Below are 22326 nucleotides of genomic sequence, written 5' to 3' on the forward strand. Positions count from 1 at the left end.
TCTCAGATGTTCTGCATGCTCAATCATATTCTTAGAATAAATCAGAATGTCATCAATGAATATGATTACAAACTCATCAAGATATCTTTGAAAGAAACGGTTCATCAAACCCATGAATACAGCCGGTGCATTCGTCAAACCAAACGGCATGACAATAAATTCATAGTGTCCATACCTGGTTCTGAAGGCTGTCTTTGAGATATCAGAATCCTTGACTCTCAGTTGATGGTATCCAGATCTTAGATCGATCTTGAAATACACAGATGAATCCTGCAACTGATCAAACAAATCATCAATGGAGGCAAGGGATATTTATTCTTTACCGTTGCTTTGTTCAGTTACCGGTAGTCAATACAGAGTCTCATCGAACCGTCTTTCTTCCTCACGAACAGTACTGGAGCACCCCAAGGGGACACACTCGGTCTGATATACCCCTTGGCCAATAAATCCTCCAACTGTTCTTTCAACTCTTTCAACTCAATTGGTGCCATTCGGTATGGAGCTCTAGATATCGGAACTGTACCTGACATCAACTCAATGCTGAAGTCTATCTCTCGAATCGGAGGCAAACCAGGAATCTCATCTGGAAAGACATCAGCAAACTCACATACCACTGGCAAGTCCGCCAATGATGGACTCGATTTCAGTAAATCCACTGAATAAACAAGGAACCCATCCGCTCTTTTCTGCAATAATCGAGTCATATTCATCGCAGATATCAAAGGAATTCTAGCTCGAGAACCCTTACCATAAAATTTCCACTCCTCAGCCATCTCAGGTCTGAATCGAACAATCTTGTGGAAACAATCGACTGTAGCCCTATACTTGGTCAACATATCGATACCGATAATACAATCAAAGTCAGATATCCCAAGCACAATACAGTTTAACTCAATCTCATGCCCATCATACTGCAGTATACAAGATCTAACAGACTTCACTGAGATCAAACCTGTCCCCAACGGAGAAGAGATAGACACTACCGCAGACAATGACTCAATAGGCAATGCATGACTCAATGCAAATCGCTCAGATATAAATGTATGTGATGAATCAGTGTCTATCAATACATATGCAGGATAACCAGAAATAAAGAAATTACCTGCAACAAAATCGTCAGGTGCATCCTGAGCCTGCTCCTCAGTCAAAGCGAACACTCTGGCCTGTTGTCTCGGAGGCTGGCTCAACGTCTGGCTTCCTCCTGGCCTCTGCTGTGACTGAGTAGACGGTGCTGGCTGGAAAGAATGAACAGCAGATGGTCGTCTTCCTGTCTGAGCCACTGATCCGGATGACTCTGCTGCCTGGGATCCCTGAGCACCACTCTGTGGACATACTCGGGCAAAATGTCCCTGCTGTCTACAAATACGACAGCTGCCAAACACTCTTCGGCACTGCTCTGTGGAATGCTTCCCTCCACAGGTGATGCAATAGGGTCCTGTAGAGCTCTGGCTCTGTCGAGGACTCCCAGAGCTAGAAGAACTGCTTCCTGACTTCTTGAATTGGTTTCCTCTAGCTTTCAAGAAATCCTTCTTTCCACTACCACCGCCACTCTCGAATCAAGGAGTTGGTTTTTCTGATCTCGGTGCTGGAGGCACAAACGAAGCTCCTCTCTGTCTCATCAGACCTGCTTCGGCTCCCTTAGCTCGGTTCAAGGCATCGGTGAAATTGTTTGGCCTCCTGGTATTCACCAAGGTAAAGATTTCAGAATTTAGGCCATTTATGAACTGATCCGCAACGGCCTCATCATTTTCAACCACATGTGGAGAAAACCGCAACAAGGTCGAGAACTTGGCCACATATTCCTCAATGTTTAGCTGGCCCTGTCTCAAATTAGCAAATTCGGCCCCCTTGTCCTTCCTGTACGACACTGGAAAGAACCTCTGATAAAATTCAGTTCTAAACACATTTCAGGTAATAGTCGTAACTCGATGCTCTAATGCCTTCTTCGTGGTAATCCACCAGTTCTTTGCAATATCGTGCAACTGGTGTCATATTAGTTTCACCCTCCGCTCATCAGTATAGTCCAGGGACTCAAATAGCATCTCGATATCGTCTAGCCAACTCTCACAATCCACTACTGTCTCGGTACCTTTCCGAGTCGGTGGATGAAATGACTGAAATTTTTTTAACAATGTCTCCATTGGAGTGGCTGTAACGTCCATTGGAGGATTCGAAGTGCTACCCTGTTCTGGTACTCTTCTTGGAGGCATATAATCAAATGGATTAGTAACCCAAATACAATAATTCTGTTTCAATCCTCCTCCGATCAACTTACTGCTGATCCAGAATCGGTGCTGATTCATTCTCAATAAAACATATTACCATATCAAATCAGATAAGCAAGTAACATGTATTAATGTAGTAAGATATGCTAGCATTCAAAAGCAGGAAATAAAACACATTCTACCCCGCTTACTAGCTTCTATCTCAATATAAAGGATCATCGCTCTGATACCACCTGTTGTGGGGACCCGGACGCTAATCATACTCTTAATCATCATTAGGACAATTTAATCAATTATAATAAACATGGTCTAATTTTTTTTTTAAAATGCGGAACGTAATGGAAATCATACTAATATACATATCAGTATAAAATAAAGTACAAGTCCTGTACAGCATACATTCAATACAGACTAAGGTTCAACAACTAGCTATCAAGTGTTCAAACCCTATCTACAGCAACATCAAAGTTCGTGGTCTCCACTCTAATCATGATCTCTCGTCATCTCCTCGACCCTGATCCTGTCCCACCCGTTGTCATGCACACATACAAACACGACAACAGTCGGGTAATTCCGGTGAGAATATAATCCCAGTATAAATCAATGAACATGCAATTATATAATCAATATAAAGCATGAAACAGATATCAGATATATATCAAAATCTGAAACATAATTAATATAAAACTTTCATTCATACTCATGACTCCACGACTCATACTAGACTCAATCCTAGTCTAGGGATCTCGGTTTCCAGACGTTGGTATTCTTATATCGACCAACAGTAATAGAAGAAACTCTGATTCTATCCACGTCGATATAACCAAACATCCAGTGTCTTGACCTATCCGTCACAGACTGTGGCACTATCGCCAATACACTATCTTGTGACATCGTGCAATGTGCCCGTGGCGATCCCACCACTATCAGGCACTTCTGTCACAAGATCACTCATCTAATACATGCTTCCTATACATCAATAGAACAGCATATCAAATCAAATCAATGCATATAACAACAATAAGTATGTGATTTAGGGAAACTCAAGTATATCCTACTTGAGTCGATCTCCCGATTTCACATTGACTTGCACCTTTCATTTGTAGTCTCGGTCTGAAGCTATATCATTGTTTACTCAAGACTGTCTCTGTAAATCTGAAACGACATATTGAGAATCATACCATCACTATTCCATTCTCAATTCAACACTGAATCTAATTAATCTAGATTTAATTCAAATCATGGCATAACGGCACAATCTCAGTATCTCCGTCAATACCATATCAACAGACATCAATTACAAAGCATAACTCATATCCGATACAATTTGTAATTCATTCACAATCAAAATCTGTCCGATTTCAAATTATTATCATCAGAAAATCATAAAAATTACATAATCAATCTGTTTCTCAATCTGACTTCGATTCTACGATTTCTAACATGCCAAGAACATCATATATGAATCCTATTCAATTCCAGCACTATCATAATTTCAAGACAAGTCAAAACGTAATAAAACTTATGTCCAGTTGTAGCCTGCGTTGATAGGAACGCAGTACTGAAGTCGGATTCAAAATCGAATGGGCGGATCTTTCGTGATTTAAGTTCTAAGATCACCGAATTAATTTTTCTCCGGAGCTTCCTCGGATTTTATTTTTCTTCAAGCTAGGTGGATCATCCCTTAACGCAACACGTCTCGCGCATATGTGCGACCCTCCTCGGCACATATGCGCGAGACAGTATGTCTCGGCGTGTTGACGGCACAGGACCTCGCGCATATGTGCGCCCTTACTCTGCGCATATGCGCGAGGCCTTTGTTCATTTTGCCCAACTCTCGGGTACCCTCGCGCACATGCGCGGATTTATGTCGCGCATCTGCGCGAGGTTCTCTGGACATCTCGCACATATGCGCCCGGCTGGGTCGCGCATATGCACGAGAGCTCATCCTCGCACATAAATCTTTTCATGTTGAATTCAAACCGTGCCTCGATTAATCCTCTCATAATCACCTCAATTAATTAACAAATCATTTCAGATTAATAACGTAGCAAATTCCGGGCATTACAATAACATAAACCTCAACCTTTTCCTTTTCCTTTTCCTTTTCCTCATTTCATAACATATATCCTTTCATCATGATCATAAACATTTTTCTTTTTTTTTAAAATTTAGATCGTTAATTGCGACTTTCCTCATTATCAAAAGGTCGATGGATCCATCTACATGTAACCATTGTACTGGACGGCGGGGACATCAGCGAAACTCTCTCGTCAACTGAGCCTTTGCCTATCCTAATCGAATGGAAGTACGATCGTCGGGCTCCCTCTGGAGCCTTCTCCCACAAATGGGCTACCTTTGGGGCCTTTTCCCTCACGATATCCCCATTCTTATCCACATATCCTCGTATCCTCAATAATCACAATTACTTCACTTCCTTCAACGTTGTACATTTTCATCAGTTTATAAAAGTCATGCATTTAGTATCCTTTTTCCTTTAAAAACAAGCATGCAACATATCATTTTTCCTTTATCGTTCATCATAAATTCCAACATTGAATCATAAAATTCCATAAACCTTTAACATAACCCTTTTTGCATATAAAAATCCTTAACCATTTAAAAATAATCATAGTAGCATATAAAACAGCATTCAGAGCGCTGTTGTGGCATTTACTAATTTTCAGGTGTAAAATTACCGTTTTACCCTTTTTTGATTTTTTCTTAATTTTATTGACTCTAACATGTCCCAAATAATTATTTAGGCTTAAATTAATTTTTTCATAATTTTATTTAGCTTTATTACAAGTTTTTTTAATTAATCATTAATTATTCGTTTTTAATGCGTTTTAATCCCGAATAATTTCAAACTTTAAATTAAAATTCCTAAATTTAAAACTTAGACTTTTAATAATTATTTGGCCCTCGTGAACCATTTCTCCACCCTCGTGAGCCATGTTTCAATTATTTTTAACAAAGAAAATCCTAATCCCCTTGAACCCTTCACCCTCGAGCCATCTTGCTAATCATCGAGCCAAGCTCGAGCCGCCCTGAGCCAACACCAAGCCAACCCTTCCCTAGACCCTACTGGACCATAAGAACCAAAGGAACATGTCCCTAAGTTACAAAATGAATCTCCCCACCCTGCACAAGCATGGCCGAGAACTCCTCAAGTTAGAGGACTCGAAGTTTGTGCGCCTATGACTAAACCAACGAGCCCAGCCCCTGAACCAGCCTCTCAATCATCCTCCTAGGACCCAAGCCCAGCCCCTGAACCAGCCTCTCAATCACCCTCCTCGGACCCTAACCCATTGACCTAGCCCAACCAAAACCCTCTGGTCGTGCCCCTTAGTCCCTTGCGCGCTTGCTGATATGAAGCACACAAGTTCTGCCCGCTTGGGTTGGAATCCTAGCTTTCTAGGACTCCTTCCCAGCCCTGGTGGTCGAGTCCTAGTATGGCTAGAACTCCTTCCCTGATCCCTCATGTGACTCTAGACTCCCCTGGTCCCAGCTGTGCCCAGTCGTGCCTCCAAAAGAACTCAACCCGAGCCCTTGTGCACAGCCGCGGATGGTTCCAGCTTGGTTCAATTCTCGTTGCATCGTTTGTGTGCGTTTTCTAGGGCCCTAACACTTGTATAAAACTCCATTGATCATGTCCTAATCATGGCAGCCTCTAGAACAACATAAAACATGAATTGGAACATAAAATCATAGGTTTTCGCAATATTCCGAAATAATCATAAGGACCTCATGCTTTTCATACAAACGTGTTTTTAAAACGATAATACGATGTGATAGAAGAGAAAATGAGATGTATAGCGTGCCTTTACGTTTTAAACGATCGATTTATACGTGGACGATGAAGAACGACGACGATGAGGGCCTAGGCTGGAATTCTTTTGAAAGCTTCGAAATTCCTCTCAAGCTTTGGTGGGTGTATGTCGTGAATTGTGGAGAGATTTTTGGTGAGGAAATTCTCAAAAATGACATGTACCATCAAGGGTTATGGGGTGGATTTGAATATTATATACTTTTAATTATTCACTAATAAGGCTCAGGCCCATTAAGTAGGTAATTAGTCTCATTAGTGCTTAATTAAAGTTTTAAATATAATTTTGTTTAAATAAGTTTGAGAATTTATTAGCCGGGTTGCCAAAACGTTGGTATTTTCTTGAAAAACCAACACCGATAAAATTTACGTCCTGGCGTATAAAATCACATCAAAACCCCTAATTTTCAAAAATATGAAAAAACATCAACCGTATTTTAAATAATAAAAAATAATTATATAATAAAAACATTTTCTATTTTTCAGCTCTCGATCTCCGTTCCTCGATCGCAACTCGAATAATCCTTAAAATACAGTTTTATGCATAACGACAATAAAATCCTATTGATAGTTTGATAATTTTTTCAGCCCATCTCATATGATGAATTCAAAAGTGTCGAGCACATGGTGTTGGCTAGCAGTACAGGACCAAGGATCTCGGTGGCTAGCTTCTTCGGTAGGGACTCCATGACGATTATGAAGGTGTATGTTCCGATTGATGAGTTGCTATCGGAAGACAATCCACCAAAATATCGTGGAACCACAGCGTCCGGCTATGCTGAATTTGACGAAACTAGGGGCTTGATGGCTCTTCTCATGGCTTTCAGACTTAAGCTCCGTCTGGATTTAAATACTTTATACTTTTAAAAGTGGTTAAATTGGCTTTAAAAGTGGTTTTTCAATTAAAAGTTAAGTTATTTTTACGTTTGGATAAATAAAGAAAAAACACTTTTTTTAATTCATAATTATTAGAGAAGCTTTAGAAAAACTTCAAATTTGAACTTTTTGAAAAGCTCTAACTTCAGCATAATAAGTGCTTTTAAAAATAAATACTAAAAAGCCATCCAAGCACATATCTAATTATAAAAGCATTTTTTTCTATATAAAAAAATGTTTTTAATCAAAACATTTACAATCCAAAGGCACCCTTAGTTGAAGATTAAAGGGAAGGGATGAGACGGGTGAATTTTATTATTATAATTGAATGAGATATTTCTATTTGATTTAGTCCTGAAATTTTTAAATTTCAACATAATGTAGCAGAAATCATAACTACCAACAAAAACTGACAGAAGAATCTCGATCTTTAAATTGTTAGTTTGGAAGAAACAGAGATTGGCTTTTCCAACCAAAACTGTAATTCCATTTCGAAACCGCAAAATCGAGGCCAACTAAAAGAATCAGGCAGGGACAGATTAAGTGGGTCATTCTTATCTGCAAGCTTTAGCTGTTGTATCAACAGCTTGAAGACAAAGGACCCTATTCAAAAGTTACCGGAGTACTCTAAAGGTTACATACAATTCATAAATCTTCTCCAGAGCATCTCATTATCAAATAGTTACCGTTAATATGAATTAAACGTAAAGCTTCACATAAAGTTAAAAAGGTCCGATTTAATAAGAAACCTGTCGGCAAAAAAGTGCTGTAAAAACATATACCTCCCAAAAGGGCCATAGGCTAGGTGTCTACTCGGCTAATGAAGGTATTGGAGTGATGCAAAAGATACAATCCTACAAAATCCAATTCATAGGATAATCAGGAAAACATGTTGATGCTAATCGATGTGTAGTCTTAATTCGTCTTTGCTTTGGGAACCTTCTTCTTCGGTGATCTGTTAGGTATAGAGTTTTTCATGCCAATGAAGAAGAGTAGCGCACCGAGTAATGCCAAACTCTGGTTAAGAGATTAAGCAAAAAACGGTCGATTATCAATGCTAAGAATAAGAAATTATCATCAGAGAAAAATAAATGAAGTAGACACTCCGGTAAATTTATATAAAGTACAAAAAATAACCTTGGGTTGAAGGTTGAATTTGTACCTGTGTAAACTTGACAAATAGTTGATTAAATTCTTTCTTCTCAGCTTCGTAATTGTAGAAGTCATACAAGATCGGTGCTGAGATCGCTTGCTGCAAAAGCTATAAGAGCAAGAAACAGGAAGTACCGATGAGATAATAATCACGTTTTCATGATAAAAACTAAATGAACAAAGATTGGATAAATGGGCATACAAGGATGATGGCCCCAAAAGTGCTCCCAAACACGAAGAGCAGGCTCCCCAGCGACTTCATCACGATGGCACCCATGATCAAATGTTTCATCTGACATAAAGTTCACAAGTCATAAGAATGCTTGTTTGATCTTTTTAAAACATAGGATTGTTACCAGTCCACTTTCCAAAATTAGATTAAAGAAGTTTGGGAAAGCAATTCTTACTTCCACTCGCGGCACTTGGATCCCGGTCTGGGTTGCAACATGCTTCGAGAATATATTGAACTTAGGCTTCAAAGCCTTTACTGCTGGCCCTCCATCAGCTCCGAACTCATTGAACCTAGATAAAGAAATATATAAATTGAATTCACAAAAAAATTGTTGTTGTTTCAAATTAGGGCAACTGTCCCCATCATTGGAAAAATGTAAAATACATAAATTTTGAACTTATTTTCTAGCACTAGCAAGTATTCATTGTTTAAAGGTCAATCCATTGGCTTGTCTGGATAACAATTTCCTTGTCAATTCACAGATCGACTCATTAAATCTTTCTATGATCAATTTGATAATTGATCCCCAAATTGGATTTGGGTGTACAAGTCAAACGTCGTCGCATGCCAATCAAGACCATCCTTTATGTAGTAAACATTCGAAGGACCAAAATTTTTGACAGGGAGGATAGATCAGCGCCAACCATTTACTTATTATTGAACACAAAAACATCCCTACAATATATTTTCATTTTCTTTTCTAAATATTAATTATCACCTCCCAATATGATCATTATTCTTAATTAATCTTTTCAACCTTTCCGAGAAACAACCTACTGTTATTTTAAACTTTAACACGAAATAATACATTTTAAAATTTATAAATTATAAATACCGAATGTCAAAAGAGACAAAAACTTAAAACCACTTTACAAATTTTGTTTTTTTCCCCCAAAAATAGATTCCATTGCCAATTACATTTTGGGAAAAGTAACATAACCAAAAAAAGCCTCCATGTTTCAGAAAACTAAGTACGAAATTTGAAGATTTTAAACTTGAATGCCAGCCCTTAATTACGAACATCAAAGAATTTGAAGCAGAACTGATGGAATTGTTACAGTAGGTGCCTGACAAACCAACTCGTAGCTCAGACTTTTATTGATTCTAATGTAAAACAATATTTATTTTATCAATATTTTACGATTTCATTCGATCATGAGATAATACTTTATCTGTATACCTATGCAAGCTACATAGATAGTCTTTTAATATACAATAGGTACCATGAGGTCTGACTCGCAACGTAATATAATGAAATTCTTTAGGAAACGTACCGTATATTCTAAAGAGGTTCCTAGTCGAATCAACTGCCTAAAACAAGAACGCGATGTCTCAATGGCAAAGGCATGAAGATGTCCATTCACACAGATGGGTGATCATATGATGATGCACTGAACAACTCTCCCTCGGACTGTCCAAGTGGTTCTCACACATCGAGTAGAATAGTCAGCGGTTATGGTTGTACACCATTAGTCCTTTGACCTAGGACAATGTATTGTCATGCAGTTTAATCCGTTTACCGACTCCATTGAGGGTCATCAGGTGAGAGGTTGGGTGTAGTTTCGAAATACATAGGAGCAAATGTATTATAGTCGGGGATTCACCGTTTGCCTATGGGTTAAGATATTCTATATGATATGATAAGTTAATAGTGCAAGGAGCAAAAATGCACTTTAGGGAAATGTGTTTTCCTAGTTGCACATATCATGCCACTGTTAGTACTCAAAGATAAATCGCATCGTTATCGAATTCAAATGCAACTCTCAATATACCAATGGTTGCAGATTTAATCGTGATATATGTGTTGAAGGAACTGTACGGTACGCTAACTATAACTAAAGGTTCTGGCAGGCCTTATTGATGATACTTAGGGGATCATGAGACCATACTACTAGACGCTCTTACCATGATCCGATGGATGCAATCAGAAATGAGTTCTGACATTCTTGATCAAGAAGTTGATGAAAAAAATAGGACTAACTAGGTTAAACCCTAATAAGAATAAATGTTATTATGAATCACATGAAGATATGGACCCACGGCTAGCTGTATCTATGAACCATTGAGGGTCACACAAGTATCGGATTTTGTGTTCCCATTGAGAAAGTCAAAATTCAAGGAGTTGAAATTTGGTAACTATAGTTTGTTGGAGACCAAACGGGAAGCTTATAAAGGAGTTCATGAGTTGATTCCATAAGATGGAAGAAATAGAAGTTAACTTAATTGCTAATTAAAAGGAGAATGGAGCTGCCTTTTTTGTGATGGAGTTTACCAAACTGGCAGTCGCCCAATATGGTATGTTAAAATTTTGATGTTCGAAATGTTCAATTTTCATTATCTGAACAAGACTTATATCCTTGATACATCGTCACTCTCGGATCGTCGATCAGGACTATAATGAGTTCGGAATCATTTATTTAGTGAATTTTGAATTTACTAATTAAATGTTGGTATTAGTAGTGGTGACTACCAACATGTAAATATATATCATGTGTCATCAAAAGTTGACAAACAAACATTATAATGAATAACAATATAAGAATTTAAAATAATAAAAAATTGTAGAGTCCTAGTACCACAAGGATTAGGAAGTCCTTTTGAGAAAGGCACTCCTAATCCAACCTCTATATATACACCATGACGGACCATAAATCAAATAACAAGTTTTCACACAAAAACACAACAAAGCTCTCTCATTTCCTCACATCAAGTTTCGGCCCCCTTGATTTTCAAGGTAAAATTTTCAGCCACTTGTTCTTCCACCGCCGCCGCCTCACTGTCTCCGGATTTTGGAAATTTGGAGGTCCTATTCGCAATGCACAAATCGCTTGCGATTTTTAGTGCAATCCAGGCGAGGACAGTCTTCGATGTGGACTTAATTAAGTGATCAAGATTGAAGAGCCGTTTGTAAAGATTTACAAGAATGGCTATTTCTGATTAAAAATAGGAATAGTTTGGAGTCCAGCGTTGTATAAGTGCAGCATAAACCCCTGCACCCTATGAATGCAATTTTAAACACACGATGCCCAAGCAACGTTTCGATTGTCGAAATGAAAATTTTAAACTTCTGCTGCATATTGGGTGCGAGAATACTATGTCTCAATAGGAATAAAACAGAAGCAATCTAGCAAGGGAGCAAGAGGAGCAGTTCCCAAACATTAAAAAAAAAAAAATTACGCATGACTTGCTCTCGAAATATGTTAGAAATTGCATGTAGTGCACCCTCAACCTGGGACAGCCAGTGATTTAGTAACCATCAAATTCAATTCATGCAACCCAACTCTTATTTACATGTTTAAAGATCACATCTATTCACTCAACCAAAAAAGGACAAAATAACAAATGGGGAGCTTGAAGAAAGGCAGCACAAACATAGAAATACACCTAAATAGAATCCCAAAATATTTCAACCGAGGAAAATTATTCATTCAACACGTATTAAACTGAAAAGAAAATATATTTATATCAGAACCAAATCTGTGTACTGTAGCACAACTTCTAACCCTCAGCGATTCATAGTCAGAAGGCAAAAATCAGGCAAAAATCCATCAGATCCAATCAATCTGAATTTCCCACTCGAAGCCAAGTAGAGCAAAACCCACGTCTCCTTTAAGCAAATACCTCAGTAAAACCCACATAAACTGGAAACACAACCATCAAATACATGCATACAAGATATACTTAAACCCACTAAGAATCAAGAGATGTATGCACAGAGTGAGCGCGAAGGAAGAGCAGATCTGAGTAAAAGAGAGGAGTAGAAGCTGAGGTCTTACTCCTGGTAAACGGAGAGAATGAAGACCGAGACAAATAGGAGTCTCCCGAGGAAAGACAGGAAAGCCATTGGCGCTGCGAGGATCGAAGGAAGACCCAGAAAATCACTCTCGGTCACTCCCCGTCTTTCTCTCTAAGCGACGGAGATTCAAATGGGGGGAGAATGAATGAGAAATTCGAGGGAGCCTTGTAATGGTTGAGTTGTGGAGTTCTTATTTAATTGTCGCTTATAATTGTTTGAACAAGTAATTATTTTTTTATAATTGATTTTATTTTTCCTTCCAGTGACCTTTTGTGCACTTAATTATTCATTTAAATGATGCATCACACATAGAAGATTCATGCATATGTTACACTATATTAAATGATGCATCACACAGTAGATTCATGTAAATTGATATTTCCTTTCAATTATTGCTCAAATTAAGTATTCTCAGCTCCTCCATTTTTTTATATTAACTATTTTCGGTTAATTTTAAGAGAGATGTATTATAAAAATATGGTATATTGTGTATCCGAATATTCCATCTACTAAAATTAAGGTTCGAATATCGGTTGTTTGGGGATGGAGGACCGGAGACGATTAAGATATTAAAGATTTGAAAGTTAAATTTTTATTTTAGATAAGAAAATAAAAATTTTAAAAATTATTGTTTTTTAAGGTTAAATTTAAATTAATTAGAGGAAGCAAAGAATTTTATGTATTTTATAAACAGATTTTTGAAAATATGTATTTTTAAACCTTTTTTAATTTAATCATAATGATTTTTTAAATCTTAATTAGCCTAATTTATTAATTAAAAAATAGTAATGATTAAGCCTATTAATTAAAAAGCTAAGAAGCATTTTTTTTTTATATTTATTTACACCTAAAACTAAACACACACACACCTAAATACCTACACACACACAAACCCCACAAAACACACACCATTCACGTTAAAAAAAAATAAGAGAAGAAACAACGGGTGAATCCTCTTGCAAGCTTATTCGATATTCTTCCTCGTTCTTCCTTCCAACAATGATCGTGCGACTCCCTTGCATCCCAATGTGGGTTTTCAATGCGGTTTTGACAATAAAAAGGGTAGAAAAAAATAGAAATCTTCATTCTTCGTATCGACGGTCCACCACTTCGGTTTTCGTATTTCGAGTTTTTTAAACGCAATGGCACGCCTTGATCTTCCTTCACTCATCTTTTACACCATATTATACTTTTTGATACATGATTGCATGAAAACATGATATACTTCTTTTATTCTCGTTTTTATGTCATAAACATGATAAAACTAGAGTTTTCATCTTTTAAAACTCTTCCTTATGTTGCATAAAGGGGCTGCCATGGTAGGGCTATGGGAAAAGATGTTTTATGTTTTTCCAACACGTTAAGGGTCAATAGATTCATAAATAAGGGCTGCACATGTAGGGTTGATGGCTTAAAAAAAATTGAATTGTATGCGAGCTCGGGATTCGGCTAAGGTTTCTGTTAAGAAACTATTGAAACGTGCACTACTCTTTTTGCTTAAAAAGTACTAAATTTTTTTTCCATTAATCTCGGCCAAATTGAAATATACATATACTTTAAAATAAAAGTTGCACCATTTTAAAAATAAAACAATCAACTATATTTGAAAATCGAAGGAAATTGTTTACCAAACATAAAATCATCAAATGTTTTCAACTCCTAACTTAGCAATATTTCAAAATAAAGCCAGCTCTAACAACCTCTCAAAAACCACCCAAAATCATCATAAAAGTCATAAAAATCCTTAACATAAACTCTAAATCATAAGTGCGGAAAAACTAGCGCTGGTCCTCGGGTTATGTGCACCTTTAGTCCAGTCAGATCAACCATCAAGACCTCCATTATCATTATTATTATACTCATCTGCATCGATCACACCTAGTGAGTCTAAAAACTCAACACACCATAATCTTGATAACAAACAATACGTATACAAGCACACATAACAGTAAAAATACTTTTGCATAAAATAACATTTTCATAATCATGCATACTTAAACATTTTCATATTATCATAAACATATTCATATTCATCTTAAACATACTTCATATCATCACATACATATTTGTATCTTTTTTTCGTTGAATTCATATTGTTAATTGTGACTTTCGTATTCGTATTGGAGGCGACAAATCTATCTACATGTGACAACAGTACTGGACGACGAGGACATCAGCGACTCTCTCACCCGTCAACTGAGCCTTGACCATACGTATTCACATATCATCATATTCGTATTAGTCACTAATGTGATCTCGCTGCAATAAGGTAAGCCAGGTAAGGAGCTCCAACGGATCAGATCAACAATTTATAGTGTTTGAGAATTTTGAGTGAAGATAATGACTTAGATTTACACCTGCAACAAGAGAGTAACTCGTGAATGAGCGTCGGAGAGGTGTCCAACGTGGCCACTCCGATGCTAAAGTCAGCAAGTTGAGGATGGACACAAGCAATATTTGAGAGAAAATATGTGTAATTCTTAGAGTTCAAAGATTTCAAAATCATTAAATGAGAAGTGTACCTGCTATTTATAGTAGAAAATGGGGTAGGTACCTCGATTCCAGTGCCACATACTAAGTATGGCAAGTCGGTTGCCTATACTCTAGCTTTTGATGGCTTCTAGGACACTCCAAGCCCAAGTTGTTCTGACAGATTAGACTGCCTGTATTATTCATACTCGAGTGTGGTGCAATTCTCGAGGTGGTCCGGGTAGTAGATTACCCGGGTGCTTGTAAGACAGCCCGGGCTCTTGACTGCCCAGGTAGAGGAGAAGTGCCCGATGTATTGACTCCAATTCAGGCGGTTCATTTAATATCCCGGGTCATGAGTCATTCATGACCCGGTTTCCTATGGGGGTATCACCACCCATCCCTAAAATAGTCGGGCTAAAGTCTGACTTGTTGTCTCGATCAATCATACTTGTACTTTTGTAAAAACATAATTCATAATATGTAAAAGCATCGGGGGCTTCAAATATCCCAGAGATGGGATGAGGTGTCGGGGCCTCATGTCTCCCGGGCTTACAAATAACTAGGATACGGAGCCCTGAGACAGGGTACGGGTCTTTTGACTTAATGAATGGTCGAGGTGCGGAGCCCCGAGCTAGGGTGTAGATCCCTGGAATATACAAAATGGTCGAGGTGTAGAGCCCCGAGCCAGGGTGTGGTGTCCTGGGCTTTTTGTTGATCGAAGTGTGGTTCCCCGAGACAGGGTGTCGTGCCCTGGGCTTTTAAGAACCAAGATATAGAGCCTTGGGACGGGGAGCATGTCCGAGATTTGTGAATGGTCGAGGTGGGGAGCCCTGAGCCAGGGTGTAGTGCCCTGGGCTTTTAAAAACCTAGGTACGGAGCCTTGGGGCGGGGAGCATGTCTCGGGACTTGTGAATGGTCGAGGTGCGGAGCCCCCAGCCAGGGTGTAGTGTCCTGGGCTTTTAAGAACCAAGGTACGGAGCCTTGGGCCGGGGAGCATGTCCTGGGACTTGTGAATGGTCGAGGTGGGGAGCCCCGAGCCAGGGTGTAGTGCCTGGGCTTTTTGTTGATCGAGGTATGGTTCCTCGAGCCAGGGTGTAGTGTCCTCGGCTTTAAGAACCAAGGTACGGAGCCTTGGGCCCGAGAACATGTCCAGGGACTTGTTAATGGTCGTGGTGCGGAGCCCCGAGCCAGGGTGTAGTGCCCTGGGCTTATAAATAACCAAGGTGCGGAGCCTTGGGCCGGGGAGCATGTCTCGGGACTTGTGAATGGTCTAGGTGCGGAGCCTCGAGCCAGGTTTGAGAACCCTGGGCTTATAAATAACCAAGGTTCGGAGCCTTGGGTTGGGGAGCATGTCCCGGGACTTGGGAATGGTCGAGGTACGGAGCCCCGAGCCAAGTTTGAGAACCCTGGGCTTATAAATAACCAAGGTTCGGAGCCTTGGGCCGGGGAGCATGTCCCGAGACTTGGGAATGGTCGAGGTGCGGAGCCCCGAGCCAGGTTTGAGAACCTTGGGCTGATAAATAACCAAGGTGCGGAGCCTTGGGCCGGGGAGCATGTCCCGGGACTTGGGAATGGTCGAGGTACGGAGCCCCAAGCCAGGTTTGAGAACCTTGGGCTTATAAATAACAAAGGTGCGAAGCCTTGGGCCGGGGAGCATGTCCCGGGACTTGGGAATGGTCGAGGTTCGGAGCTTCGAGCCAGGTTTGAGAACCCTGGGCAATAAATAACCAAGTGCGGAGCCTTGGGCCTAGGGAGCATGTCCCGGGACTTGGGATTGGTCGAGGTACGGAGCCCCGAGCCAGGTTTGAGAACCCTGGGCTTATTAATAACAAAGTGTGGAGCCTTGGGCCGGGGAGCATGTCTCGGGACTTGTGAATGGTCGAGGTGCGGAGCCCCGAGCCAGGTTTGAGAACCCTGGGCTTATAAATAACCAAGGTGCGGAGCCTTGGGCCGGAGAGCATGTCCCGAGACTTAGGAATGGTCGAGGTACGGAGCCCCGAGCCAGGTTTGAGAACCCTGGGCTTATAAATAAACAAGGTGCGGAGCCTGGGCCTTAATGAATGGTCGAGGTACAGAGCCCCGAGCCAGGATACGGATCCATGAACTTAATAGATAAGATGCCGGGGCCTCATGTCTCCCGGACTTCAAATAAGATACCGGGGCCTCATACCTCCCGAGCTTCAGATAAGATGCTGGGGCCTCATGTCTCCCGGACTTCAGATAATGTGCCGGGGCCTCATATCTACTGGACTTTAAAGAATGTGCTGGGGCCTCATGCTTCCCGGGCTTAAGATAAGAATGTGCCGGTGCCTCATGTCTCCCCGACTTAAATAATGCGCCGGGGCCTCATATCTCTCGGACTTATTAGATTTTGTTTTTCCTGCTGTATTAGTTTATTAAAAACCAAATCACTACTCTGGAAATACTGAATTAGAATTCATTTTCGGTAGAGTGAAACTTCTCTAGTTGAGCTTTGTTAGGCGACTAATATAGCTGTATGCTACTGAATGCATAGAAAATATTGTTCCACGTCAATCCGGGATAGCTGCTGAGCTTTAAGCCCATATAAAATCCACATATAAGATCTAAGTGCCGAGTTGGTCGGACTTGTATGTTTGCCAAGCAGAGTTGGGCTTACTGAGATGCCAAGCAAGGTCGGACTTGCTTTTGAATGGAAACCATATCTACATCTTGAGCTTAAGTTCCCACAGACGACGCCAATGATGTGATCTCGCTGCAACAGGGTGAGCCGGGTAAAGAGCTCCAACGGATCAGATCAACAATTTATAGTGTTTGGGAATTTTGAGTCAAGATAATGGCTTGGATTTACACCTGCAACAAGAGAGTAACACTTGAATGAGCGTCAGAGGGGTGTCCGGCGTGGCCACTCCGATGCTAAAGTCAGCAGGTTGAGGATGAACACAAGTAATATTTGAGAGAAAATATTTGTAATGCTTAGAGTTCAAAGATTTCATAATCATTAAATGAGAAGTGTACCTGATATTTATAGTAGAAAACAGGTTAGTTACCTCGATTCCAGTGCCACCTACTAAGTATGGCAAGTCGGTTGCCCATACTCTAGCTTCTGATGGCTTCTAGGACACTCCAAGCCCAAGTTGTTCTGACAGATTAGACTGCCTGTATCAATCATACTCGAGTGTGGTGCAATTGTCGAGGTGGTCCGGGTAGTAGGTTACCCGAGTGCTTGTAAGACAGCCTGGGCTCTTGACTGCCCAGGTAGAGGAGAAGTGCCCTGTGTATTGACTCCAATTCGGGCGGTCCAATTAATATCCCGGGTCATTCGTGACCCGGTTCCTTATGGGGGTATCACCACCCTTCCCTAAAATAGTCGGGCTAGAGTCTGACTCGCTGTCCTGATCAATCATACTTGCAGTTTTGTAAAAACATAATTCAGAATATGTAAAAGCAACGGGGGCTTCAAAATATCCCAGAGATGGGATGAGGTGCCGGGGCCTCATGTCTCCCGGGCTTACTGAATAACTAGGATACGGAGCCCTGAGACAGGGTACAGGTCCTTTGACTTAATGAATGGTCGAGGTGAGGAGCCCCGAGCCAGGGTGTAGATCCTTTGACTATAAAAAATGGTCAAGGTGTAGAGCCCCGAGCCTGGGTGTGGTGCCCTGGGCTTTTTGGTGATCGATGTGTGGTTCCCCGAGCCAGGGTGTATTACCCTAGGCTTTTAAGAATCAAGGTACAGAGCCTTGGGCCGAGGAGCATGTCCCGGGACTTGTGAATGGTCGAGGTGCGGAGCCCCGAGCCGAGGTGTAGTGCGCTGGGCTTTTAAGAACCAAGGTACGGAGCCTTGGGCCGGGGAGCATGTCCCGGGACTTGTGAATGATCGAGGTGCGTAGCCCCGAGCCAGGGTGTAGTGCCCTGGGCTTTTTGTTGATCAAGGTGTGGTTCCCAGAGCCAGGGTGTAGTGCCTTGGGCTTTTAAGAACCAAGGTACGGAGCCTTGGGCCGGGGAGCATGTCCCGGGACTTGTGAATGGTCGAGATGCAGAGCTCCAAGCCAGGGTGTAGTGCCCCAGGCTTTTAAGAACCAAGGTACGGAGCCTTAGGCCGAGGAGTATGTCTTGGACTCGTGAATGGTCGAGGTTCGGAACCCCAGCTAGGGTGTAGTGCCCTGGGCTTTTAAGAACCAAGATACGGAGCCTTGGTCCAGGGAGCATGTCCCGGGAATTGTGAATGGTCGAGGTGCGGAGCCCCGAGCCAGGGTGTAGTGCCCTTGGCTTTTTGTTAATCGAGGTGTGGTTCCCCGAGCCAGGGTGTAGTGCCCCGGGCTTTTAAGAACCAAGGTACGGAGCCTTGGGCCGGGGAGCATGTCCCGGGACTTGTGTATAGTCGAGGTGCGGAGCCCCGAGCCACGGTGTAGTGCCCTGGGCTTTTAAGAACCAAGGTACGGAGCCATGGGCCGGGGAGCAAGTCCCGGTACTTGTGAATGGTCGAGGTGCGGAGCCCCGAGTCAGAGTGTAGTGCCCTAGGTTTTAAATAACCAAGGTGTGGAGCCTTGGGCTGGGGAGCATGTCCTGGGACTTAGGAATGGTCAAGGTACGGATCCCCGAGCCAGGTTTGAGAACCGTGGGCTTATAAATAACCAAGGTGCGGAGCCTCGGCCGGGGAGCATGTCCCGGGACTTGAGAATGGTCGAGGTAAGGAGCCCCGAGCCAGGTTTGAGAACCCTGGGCTTATAAATAACCAAGGTGCGGAGCCTTGGGCCGGGGAGCATGTCCCGAGACTTGGGAATGGTCGAGGTACGGAGCCACGAGCCAGGTTTGAGAACCTGGGCTTATAAATAACCAAGCTGCGGAGCCTTGGGCCGGGAAGCATGTCCCGGGACTTGGGAATGGTCGAGGTCCGGAGCCCCAAGCCAGGTTTGAGAACCCTGGGCTTATAAATAACCAAGGTGCGGAGCCTTGGCCTTCATGAATGGTCGAGGTACAGAGTCCTGAGCCCGGGTACGGATCCTTGAACTTAATAAATAAGATGCCGGGGCCTCATGTCTCCCGGACTTCAAATAAGATACAGGGGCCTCATACCTCCCGGGCTTTAGATAAGATGCCGGGGCCTCATGTCTCACGGACTTCAAATAAGATACTGGGGCCTCATACCTCCCGGGCTTCAGATAAGATGCTGGGGCCTCATGTCTCCCGGACTTCAGATAATGTGCCGGGGCCTCATTTCTCTCGGACTTTAAAGAATGTGCCTGGGCCTCATGCCTCCCGGGCTTAAGATAAGAATGTGCCGGGGCCTCATGTCTCCTAGACTTAAATAATGCGCCGGGGCCTTATACCTCACGGACTTAGTAGATTTTGTTATTCCTGCTGTATTAGTTTTATTAAAAACCAAATCACTATCCTGGAAATACTGAATCAGAATTCATTTTTGGTAGAGTGAAACTTCTCTAGTTGAGCTTAGTTAGGTAACTAATATAGCTGTATGCTACTGAATGCATAGCAAATGTTATTCCACGCCAATCCGGGATAGCTGCTGAGCTTTGAGCTCATATAAAATCCACATATAAGATCTAAGTGCTGAGCTAGTCGGACTTGTATGTTTGCCAAGCAGAGTTGGGCTTACTGAGATGCCGAGCAAGGTCGGACTTGTTTTTGAATGGAAACCATATCTACGTCTTGAGCTCAAGTTCCCACAGACGGCTCCACTGATGTGATCTCGCTGCAACAGGGTGAGCCGGGTAAAGAGCTCCAAGGATCAGATCAACAATTTCTAGTGTTTGGGAATTTTGAGTGAAGATAATGGCTTAGATTTACACCTGCAACAAGAGAGTAACTCGTGGATGGGCGCCGGAGGGGTGTCCGGCGTGGCCACTCCGATGCTAAAGTCAGCAGGTTGAGGATGAACACAAGCAATATTTGAGAGAAAATATGTGTAATGCTTAGAGTTCAAAGATTTCAGAATCATTAAATGAGAAGTGTACCTGCTATTTATAGTAGAAAACGTGGTATGTACCTCGATTCCAGTGCCACCAACTAAGTATTGCAAGTCGGTTGCCCATACTCTAGCTTCTGATGGCTTCTAGGACACTCCAAGCCCAAGTTGTTCTGACAGATTAGATTGCATGTATCAATCATACTTGAGTTTGGTGCAATTCTCGAGGTGGCCCGGGTAGTAGGTTATCCGGGTGCTTGTAAGACAGCCTGGGTTCTTGACTGCCCAGGTAGAGGAGAAGTGCCCAGTGTATTGACTCCAATTCGGGCGGTCCAATTAATATCCCGGGTCATTAACGACTCGGTTCCTTATGGGGGTATCAGTCACAATTACTTCACTTCCTTCATTTCATATTCTCATCACTTTATAAAATTCATGCATATAATAATCGTTTTTCTTTTAAACCAAGCATGAAACATATCTTTTAAAGTTAACGTTTTATCATAAAATTCCATAAATATTTAAAATAATCATATTAATATATAATGCATCATTCAGAGCAATTCCATGACGTTTACTATTTTCTAGGTAAAAAATTACCGTTTTACCCCTAGACGTATAATTTCACGAGTTTCACTTTTTTTTATTATTTCTCTTGACTCTAGACCATCCCAAATAATTATTTAAACTTGAATTAAATTTCTCAAATTTTTATTTACGAAATTCATGACTTTTCATTTATTCTTTAATTATTAATTATTAATGTGTTTTAATCACGAATTAAATTCAAACTTTAATATAAAATTCCCAAATTTAAAACATGGACTTTTATTATTTAATTTTCCCTCGTGAACCATGATTCGACCCCCGCTGAACCATGTTCGAACCCTTAGCCATTTAAAAGCCTAAAACCGACACCCTAACTAGGACTCTCGAGCCACCTTACGTTTTCTTCGAGCCGAGCTCTTCCCAGACCACCCACAGATCCTAATGAACCCACTGGACACATCCTAGCCCAATGAAAATTCCTGCACAAAACCAGAACCTGAACGCTTATAAATATGACAGTTATGCAAATTATTGTGTGTGTCGTGTGTTTTGAGGGGAGAAAGAGTTTGTAAAGATTAGGGGAGAGGGGGCGTGTATAATAAATAAAAAGGGGTAGGGTTTTGGGCTCTAATTATTTGATAAGTAACTTGTGTACAAGCATGGGCCCATTAGTAAGCTATATGTTGGAAACTAAATTCCGGCGTTTGACAAAATATGAACCAACTGAAAATACGAACCAACTGATCAAGTAAACTGAATGAACTCAGCAACTGATCGAGTAAACTGAACTCAGCAACTGAATCTAGTAAACTAATCTATGCAACTGAAACGCAATTCAGTTATTCTCCTCACCAGCAAATCTGGAACACGTCAACCGACAGATAATACATTTAGCCGATCCTTCAACTAAACATGTCTCGGGAAAGAACATTCAACCGACAAAGAGACATAGAAGACTGCAACTGAATATGAAACGCCGCACTTCAATCAATACAGCTTAGAACAACGCATTTCGGCTAAAGCAATTAAGACGCCGCATTACAATAAATGAAACAAACAATTACCAAGGAATAATGAAGTGGCAATCAACGGATGCTAAGATTCAAATATATCTCAAGTTACCGTTGGAAGGGAAGCTTATAAATATGACAGAAGAACAACTGAAGAAGAAGAAGATCACTCCATTCAAAGACTGCTGTTATTCTGCCAAAATCTTAGCTCACTCTTACTTGGTTTATTTGTAGCAGTCAAGGCTACAATTTGAGCTCACTAGCACTTTGTAATAAT

General features: G+C 41.2%; 1 protein-coding gene across 1 annotated transcript; it reads right to left on the reverse strand.

Annotated features, from left to right (window-relative positions):
- Window positions 1–7624: 7624 nt before the first annotated feature.
- On the reverse strand, window positions 7625–12304 carry LOC140821188 (uncharacterized). The gene is made up of 5 exons (XM_073181600.1): window positions 12091–12304; window positions 8490–8604; window positions 8285–8374; window positions 8093–8191; window positions 7625–7947 (listed from the first exon to the last, which is right to left on the reverse strand). Exons 1-5 carry the CDS (start codon window positions 12156–12158, stop codon window positions 7846–7848), a joined length of 474 nt encoding a protein of 157 aa, XP_073037701.1. The 5' UTR covers window positions 12159–12304; the 3' UTR covers window positions 7625–7845.
- Window positions 12305–22326: the final 10022 nt, after the last annotated feature.

Source organism: Primulina eburnea, unplaced genomic scaffold (assembly GCF_022965805.1).
Source record: "Primulina eburnea isolate SZY01 unplaced genomic scaffold, ASM2296580v1 ctg448_ERROPOS400000+, whole genome shotgun sequence".
NCBI classification, from domain to species: domain Eukaryota; kingdom Viridiplantae; phylum Streptophyta; class Magnoliopsida; order Lamiales; family Gesneriaceae; genus Primulina; species Primulina eburnea.

Excerpts from the sequence above, each read along its gene's own strand:
- LOC140821188 (XM_073181600.1), bottom strand. The coding sequence starts at position 12,158 with ATGGCTTTCCTGTCTTTCCTCGGGAGACTCCTATTTGTCTCGGTCTTC. Across the intron at positions 8,605-12,090 it reads ATTCTCTCCGTTTACCAGGA|GTTCAATGAGTTCGGAGCTG; the intron begins GTAAGACCTCAG and ends TTCTTTATCTAG. Across the intron at positions 7,948-8,092 it reads TATTTGTCAAGTTTACACAG|AGTTTGGCATTACTCGGTGC; the intron begins GTACAAATTCAA and ends TCTCTTAACCAG.